We start from the raw sequence: 8,859 nt of genomic DNA, 5'->3' as shown, positions 1-8,859 counted from the left end.
TTGTCCTTGTTCAAAACAGCAGTCATACTCTGCTAACAACCAACAACCAGTGTCAGAAAACATGACAGGACATAATACTAACAACATGACATCACCCATTAACATGAATTGTCAAAACAAGAGAGACTTTTGATGTAAGGTTGTGGCTTTTAATTGAGTTAGCCAACAGTATTAAATAAAATCATGGCCACTTTCAGGTATGAAGAATGAATGCACTCTGCAGTATGTTCAATAGGATGTCTTTTGTTTGTGTATACCCCCCGTACTGGTTCCAGTCGAGATGTGAGGCATCTGATGAGCTGCCTGTGTGGAGCTGGGAGCCGGAAGCTGTGATCAGCCGATGGAGGAGGAGCTGCAGAAGAGGTGAGCCATCTTCCCCCGGCAGATTGATTCACATCGTGAGAGCCTGGTCAAGAAGAAAAAGGGATTAATCTGAAGAGCCGGTTGTCATTTGGAGGCAGCGACGAGTGGACGAAGACAGGTGAAAGTCTGAAAGGAATATGTCCGAAGGACTCATCAGAATGTTTCCACCAGAGCTGACGAAGGAATATAGCAGCTTTTAACGTCAGACACAGACTCCAGTACAAAGAACGGAAAACATTGAGCTGGGAGCGGGGATTAATATCGTAATCTGACCCGAATATAGCCTAAAAATAAATTCCAGAAGGTAGGTTATATAGATAAGCACGGAGCCATTGAAGCAGGAGAGTTGTTGAGCACCATCAGTAAATGTAAACAAACAGCTATACAAGCTAGCTGAAGTTAGCCGATTGAGGGGTTAGCTTTCTACTGCTAGTGTATATAGCTAGCGTCAGGTTGTAGGACAAAGTCAATTTAAGACAGTATGAACCAAATCATCCTGGTTTAGGGTGGAAACCCATATTAAGTCTCAATGGAACGTTTTTAGAGAATGACAGCATTTTCTTTAATCTCAGTTGTTATTAGCACAATTAGCATGTAGCCTAACGTCGGCTAAATGGTATTTGCGCTAGCAGTGCAGCATAATATCATTATAAATAGCACAGCAAAAGGAAAAAACAAAGAAGACATCTGACATTTTCGGCGCTACGTGGGCTTTTCACCTCGTAAATTACATTTAATTGTGGAAGAGATAAAATACTTGTAGAACTGGTGTAAGGCTACAATATATCAACTGTAGCCAAAGTGTCGTCAAGCTGATTGGCTGAAAACAGGAGGACGTCGGGATGAAAGCAAACAACTATTGACTTCTTAAAGATCTAATATTCTGAAAGCTCTGTGCTGTATTCGTGTTAGTAGCTTAACTTTGAGAGGAACATTTCATTTTTATTCGGCCGTCTTAGCTCGTCTGTCTTCTCAGCATTTGCAGTCAAATTTAGAGGAGGGTCTGCAAACAGAGTACCAACTCAGACCGGCAGCATGGAGGAGGTCGTTAAATCGATCTATTAGTTTGATTTGACTATAAAACGACCTCTAAAACTTAAAAAAGTGGCGTATGAACAGTCTGTAATTAAAGCTTAGGTGTTCGACTCTTCTTCCTGACTAGTTAAAGAAGTCCAGCGCCTTGTCAGAGTTTGGATCATATAGCCCGTGGGCCCAGAGGGAAGCCTCCTCTCAGCTGTGTTTTGGTAGCCTCTGTCCTCCCCTCCCCCAGTCTTGAGACTCTGGATTCTCTCCGACTGTTGGAGGGTTTACGCTTGAGTTTTAGACGGAAGTAAAGCAGTGGTCTCAAGTCGCAGTCCTCTGGACGCAGGGGCAGTTAAACATTGGATGTAATGGAACTGATGTTCGCCGAGTGGGAGGACGGGGAGAGGTTCTCCTTCGAAGACTCGGACCGGTTCGAAGAAGACTCTCTGTGCTCCTTCATCTCAGAGGCCGAGAGCCTGTGTCAGAACTGGAGAGGATGGAGGAAGCAGTCTGCTGGACCCAACTCCCCTACTGTCAAAATTAAAGGTTGGACACAAGTACTCACACATACACCTCCATTAATGTTTGTCAATTGGTTGAAAGGCTTTGCTAAAATCAATTGCAAAAGATTTTAAAATACATTGTCGGTATTAACTGTGACTTAGAAATCTATCATATGTTATATCTTATTGTGAAACCTATTGTTTGTTATTATTCAATTGGAGTGATACAGCAGAGAAACTTATTTTTGTTTAGCTTTGATCAATAATAATGACCAGTAGTTAATTATTAGTAGCGGTTTTGCTAGTTTGTTTATGTTAACTCTGTGGCTGTAGCTGCTATTATAGCATTACATTACATATCATTTAGCTGACGCATTTATCCAAAACGAATTCCAATAGGTGCATTCAACCATGATTGTACAAACCATAAACGGCAAGAATCATGTAAGTACATTAGCTTCAAAACAGTCAAACTACAAAGTGCTACATGTAAGTGCCATATAAGTGCAACTTGACTTAGACCATCTTCTTAGCCCAGGTTTAGTCGGAAGAGATGTGTTTTTAGCATTCCAGCACTTGAACTGCTCCATGTAGCTTGGTTGTAGCGATGGTAAAGCCTTTATGCCAACAAAGCACCATACTAATGCATGATTCAGCTGCAGATTCAATAAATATGATACAGCAAGTTGGTGTAATCCATTCTAGACACAATGATTTGTCTTGATTGTGAGGTGGACCATGTCAGCTGAAAGGGAACATCTCACAGAAGTGAGGTAGATCAGATCGCCGTACAGTACTCCTTTAATCCTGTGGGTTAAAAGTTAGAAGTTGTAAGTAAAGGTCGTGAATTACATTGTAATTTAACTGTTGTAGCTATATTTGCTCAATTTGTTGATTAGGGGCCAGAATAGGTTAGAGGAAATCTGCTAGCCAAAGTATGAGAACCGTCAGAGTACTGAAACGTGTCTTTTGTCTTGAGGATTGGTGCAGTTTAAGCTGTTTGTCACTAAATAAATGATATATTTCACTGCTTGTTTGCAGCTATAATGCCAACATCTTAGAATCAGCTTCAGTCACTGGCTTCATGGGACACTATCTCTCTCTCTCTGGTCAAGCCAGGAGATAATAAAATAGTTATATCCAAAATAACTCTTAAACTGAAAAAATTGTTAATATCTGTTTTAACATCTGTTTTCATTCATGGACTGACATTGGAAATTAGTAGTTAAAATATGCTAGCCACAAGGACTGGGCAATAAGGTGTCCATTTATTGCAACATAAATAATTGTTGAATGGAGAGAGTACCAGTCTTTTACAAAGTATTGCATTCCAGGCAATTTGTATCTTTATGAGGCAATGTTATAGTTTTGGAGTGTGTCTTAAGTGAGTCTCTCAGATTTTATCATGGTTTGCCCTGTTTATTCTGAAGGAGTCTCTGAAGGCTGGTATAACACATTTTTCTATCACATAAGAAATAAATTCATGCTATTTTTGAGTCCTCTGATGCTTTACTTGAGCAATGAACCATAGGGATCTGTCTAACAGGAAAGAAGAAAGAATAATGATAATAAAGAAAATTATTGTGTTACAACCAAACAAGCATTTTGGAAAGCAGATGAACACTGTTCCATTGTCAGATTTTTATTGGAGGTTACCTCACCAGTGAACATATTTGCTTTGTTTTTCTATTTGATAAAAGTTGTGTGTGGAACAAAAATCAGATGCAGTTCACACTTGTTTTAAAGTTAGCATATACAAACTGTTTCTTATAAACAATGTTGAAAATACTGTTATTTTTCTGATGTTCTCAGTTACACATTACATCCATTGCACTTCAGTCCGTCCGATTTCTCCTTACTCTTGTTGATGGTTAAGGGCAAAGGAGGTTCCACCTTGTTAAACCCCATGAGACAAATTGTGATTTGTGAATAGGGCTATACAATCTATTGGTTTTCTTAGCACTGGTCTTCTGTTTTTTCCCAAAATTTACTAATATTCAAAGCATCCTGTGTCTGAATTGCACCACTTGGCGCTGCACTTCATCTGGCAATTTACAATAGACATTCCAAGTTTGAAGCAGATTAGATGAACGGTTATGAGCTGCAAAGACAGACAGACGTTTGTGGAATTAGTATGTAGATGGTCATATGGTTTTGAAAATCAGTACAAACATGTTATTTTCCTGTCAGGTGAGTGGTCAAGCTTAACTTGCATGCCAGTAAGACGGAGCAGAGGATCGTGTAATAACATTGGCAGAATTTCACCTAAGCAGCGCACCACAGGTGTACTTCAGTGTTCTAATGGAGCACACCCTGTGGAGAGACATGGATGTGGGAGGCAATGATAGAGTTAGTGATCCAGTGAAAAGAGTGAGAGGTCCTTACCTCTTCACTGGGGCATCTACAGAGGATCAGCTTTTTTAATGTTATCCCTCTGTGCTGAGAGCTGATTTGTTGACGGCTAACTGCCACTCATCGGCAACAGCAAATCATAGACTGGTCACATGAACTCTGATACTACCCAACCACCTTTCTTCAGGGTTTAGCTATGCACTGTTAGACAGTTCAATATATTTTGTAATAATGTATCAATTGATCAAATTTTATTGTATAGGCCATATTAAAAAATTACAATTTGTCTAAAGGGCTTAAATTAGAACAATACCTAGTGTTTTAGCTGTTCAGTGAATGGCTGATGTGTGTGCACTGTTCAGACCTGGTATTAATATCCTTTCGAGAGATCCAATCACGAGTTACCTGCTCTAAGTACGTCTGTTCACATCTGGCCTTAGAATGCGTCCTCAATGAATCTTCATTTGTTATTTTGGATCTCAATTCTTTGTTCAATATGCTAATGAACATTAACACAATTTCAGCTGTAGTATTATGCAAATAGTATTTAGCCAGTTTGATGATACAGATGTGCCTGTGTGTGTGTGTGTGGTTCTGTCTGGCCAGGTGGTCTGAGTGAATCATTCATTAGCTTTACAATATAATATGATTTAACTAATTTAAAAGATAAAATAGAAAATCAGCATGTGTCAGACATAGGTGATATTAGGGCAGATAATTCAATGTATGGAAACAGAATTAAAAATAATACCTTTGATTCATTATGAAACATGTCAGAGGATGTCAGCTTAGTAGGTGTCGGTGATCCTTCATCCCAGTAGTAACCTACTAGTGAAAGCAGAAGTAGTAACAGTTAGTGGTAGTTGCAGGCTTTAAAATAGGTTGCTTGGCATTTAAAAAAAGGTAGATTTTACATCAAGGTTGATTTTTTTTGGTAACATGTTTTTCTTGAATTACTTGCATGGTAACTACTTCGGCAATAGAGGGATGTAGCACTGATTATTTTTAGGCTGTAACGTTTCCACACAAGTAAAGGTATTGTAATGGTTTGAGGTAAAACACCAATAACAGAACTGCATAAAGACCCTACTGTAACATGTAGAACTGAACCAATTATATCATGATCAGTTTGTGTAGAATGCAAATTATTTTGTCAATTCATGGTTTAGTTCATAAATCAACAGTACATCACCTTCAATTTATAATTATGAGCAAACTCCATCCACTGAGCAAGTTAATGTTTATTTGGTGTAATCTATTGCAGAGAGGCAGCTAAATCTTGCTGAAGGAGCTGGAATCACAGAATGGGTTACGTTTTGATTTGTAACCGATAACTCCATAAATTTCAATGGATCAAGCCAGTCATCAAATCACTTCAGTTCTAGTAAAATGTATGTGTGTGCAAAAAGCTATTTTAAATTTTTTTTTAGAAAATTAACTAAAACAAAACATATACAACACGTATATAAGCAACTATTGTGGTGAGTGAAAAATGTAGGATAGGTTAGTTATGCTTGCAACTCTTAAAAGTTTAATCCATCACAAGTTATTGGAAGAGTTCAGCATCTGAGTGCAGAAGTAGCTCACAGTACTCTGTTATGTCAAGACCACTGAGATGATGCCCAAAGCAAGGGAACACACTCCTTTTGTAATTGTAACATATGAATTTGCCTTTATGGGTTTAGTAATCGAAGCAACTGCTTTTGGTTACATTACAGCTTAGCTCACTGGATGTACACACGTACCACGTGAGGGATGCCATGATGGTTCTCCCTTGACCTGTAACCACCGGTAAACAGCAGCACAAGCAGTGGCTTGAAATCTGTAATCTGAGACCCTTAACTTTGTCTTCTCTCAGTGGCAGACAACTAAATCCTACAGCTCACTCAGTCCTGTGATTGTGCTTATGCAGTTATTTTTTAGCAGACACACACACACTATCAGCACTATAGTGTTGTATAGTATATATAAAGAAAGGTGTGAAGCTTTGGGATGACATACCCAGACATCATTCTGTTATTATCAACAAAAATGGATCATGGTGAAATCAGTCTTTGACAGACCTATACCCACAGGCTCTCACTCTACGTTGTTGCACTCGCTCACCATCCTTACCAGTCTACCTGGATGTGGAGCAGAGATTTCTAACTTGGTCTTCCATTTTGTCATTTTCACTGATCTTCCACTCAATATATTTTGTCCAGAGGCAAGGTGTGCATCTTCACTAGCCTCATGATTCAATTATGATTCAGCAGTCAACGATTCGATTAACACAGATTCATCTTGATTCATTTCAATGTGTCACATCCACAATTCTCGGTATTACTGTACGTAGCTGCTTTTTTATCAGTTATTAGAATCAGAAAAAAACGTGAAGTCTGTTCTTATTTAGAAACTGTTATTGTCATTACAAGCATGCCTTAATATACAAAATAGGATTTTCAATTCAACAACAAACAACAACAGTACGTGATTGACATTTATTCAGTTTAGACTTGTGTGCTGCACCTCAAGCTTAAAAGACAAAACACTTATTATAGCCTTTACTCTATCAAGGGGACACCGCCTGCCCCACCCCCCCCTATATTTATGTTCCTGGATAAACTAGGCGTGGCTTCTTCTGCAACAACGAAGTTAATGCACTGCGTTACGTCGTAATCTGCACAAATAACTTCTGTCTCCAGGAGTGTGTGTGTGTGTGTTCGTCTCTATCCCTCTTCATACATGAACTAAAAATCACTTGTCGGATCATTATTGCAGATCATTTTATCACTTAAACCCTGATGTCCTGCCTGCGCTCGTCACGTTACATCTCATGTGAAGAAGAGTTATGCGTGCACAGCGTTTTTTTTGAGTTCATTTGTGTCATGAACTCAACAGCGAATCAGACAAACCCAAAGTAAACGTCAATCCTGTACTTGTCCTAATGACTTGTGATCAGTGATGGTGTTAATTGTTAAAGTGTAAAGTGAGCGCAGGTCAGTGGAAAAGGAAGCTCAGAGGGAGACTCTGGACAACCCGACCTTTTAATGTGTAAAAACACGTTTTGTTTACCGTGTTCATAAAAGAGAACACGCACACACAAATACAAATGCACAGAGGGAAAGATTGTGAACCATAAAACTCCCCCACTGATGATTTTGTGTCTCTATGACATTTTCTAAAGATATAGACATTCCAACTCTATTGAAAGGTGTACTGTTGATAATTTACTGTGAACTGAGCATGGCTTTTGGAGCCACTAGACATGTCCCAAAATCTCAAGAGTTGCAGCCTATCTCAGGCACGTGTACATTTTATATAACATTTCATTAAAAAACTGACATCAAAAAAGATACGAAATTTAGATTTGAATGGGATTATAGAGGAAGATTGACAGCCCTAGTCAGTACATTGTACTTTTTCATGATTACAGGTGGATGGGAGTACAGTACTGATCACACTCTTACCGTCCTTTCAGGTAGATAAGGTTATTCAACCTCAACTTTCTTTAATGTGGGATTGTGAAAGAACAGAAATGAATACCCTACCTTCAGTATTTTCTCTCCTGTCCAGCTGACTGAGCTAAGCATCCTCTCTTCCTCAGATGGTCAGGTGATTCCTCTGGTAGAGCTGTCAGCAAAGCAGGTAGCATTCCACATCCCGTTTGAGGTGGTGGAGAAGGTCTACCCCCCTGTCCCAGAACAGCTCCAGCTTCGCATTGCCTACTGGAGCTTCCCTGAAAATGAGGAAGACATCAGGTAAGATTACTGATAACCTGTATATTTCTTTCTAACCTCTGATTAGGGATATGATATTGGTCTTACAACAATTAGGGCTGCGCAATATATCGTCATCGCGATATCAACGTGAGTAATATAGACGTTTCGCAAAAGATTGGCAGAAACTGCGATAAATCATGATCCATGCGCCACACAATATATTTGGCTGATCAGAAGAAAGCCTGCTGCCCTAGATGAAAGTAAACTAATGAAAGACATTCAGATCGTTGACATCGTTTTCTGTCGGTGAATCATTGCCGTAAAAAGAGAATAGGAAGAAAACAGAGAATTTCAAAACAGATTTGAAGGAGCGACGCTGCTCTGTGTGAGGGTGTGTCTCTCTGTCTCTGTCTCTTTTCTCTCTCTCTCTCTCAGCTGACATCTCTGACTAGCTACAGTTTAAATGTTGATTTGTTTGTCGCCACAATATCAACACTTATCATCACGTAATGATTGATTATTTTATTAATGAGGTAAATCTATATTCAGAGCAGCGCATTCCTCAGCCGATTGCTCGCTCTTTTCCTTTCTCTCTCACTCGTGCACTCACACACAGATTCACACACGCACACACGGTGTGATTGGACAGATTTGTAAACTCAGTCTGTGTTAAAATAATGCACTTTTAAAACTTAGTAAATGTTTGTGGATTTGGCTGCCTCCGTTTGGTTTGACGCATTCAGCGCAGCGCAGGTGAACGATAGAGACGCAGAGGTAACTCAGAGAGATAGCCGCAAAAAACTGTAAAAAAAATTACTTTCATGGCCCAAACATGTATGTAAAGACCGAAATAAACACTGTAGGTGGACTTAGTGGAGCTGTGCATGGCTCCCTGATGTGTACTCACGAATTGGTAG

The 8,859-nt window shown here is 39.3% G+C and overlaps 1 protein-coding gene across 1 annotated transcript in view; it reads left to right on the top strand.

Annotated features, from left to right (window-relative positions):
• The first annotated feature begins 350 nt into the window (after positions 1-350).
• Positions 351-8,859, top strand: part of zswim8 (zinc finger, SWIM-type containing 8) — a 31,831-nt gene continuing 23,322 nt past the window's right edge. The window contains exons 1-2 of the mRNA XM_062400496.1: positions 351-1,932; positions 7,828-7,981. Coding sequence (XP_062256480.1) covers positions 1,755-1,932; positions 7,828-7,981 — 332 coding nt within the window. The 5' untranslated portion in view covers positions 351-1,754. The remainder of the gene's footprint in view (positions 1,933-7,827; positions 7,982-8,859) is intronic.

This window comes from Platichthys flesus, chromosome 12, assembly GCF_949316205.1.
Source record: "Platichthys flesus chromosome 12, fPlaFle2.1, whole genome shotgun sequence".
Taxonomy (NCBI): domain Eukaryota; kingdom Metazoa; phylum Chordata; class Actinopteri; order Pleuronectiformes; family Pleuronectidae; genus Platichthys; species Platichthys flesus.
The sequence above is the reverse complement of the archived record's forward strand: the minus strand, read 5'-3'. Positions and strand labels throughout refer to the sequence as shown.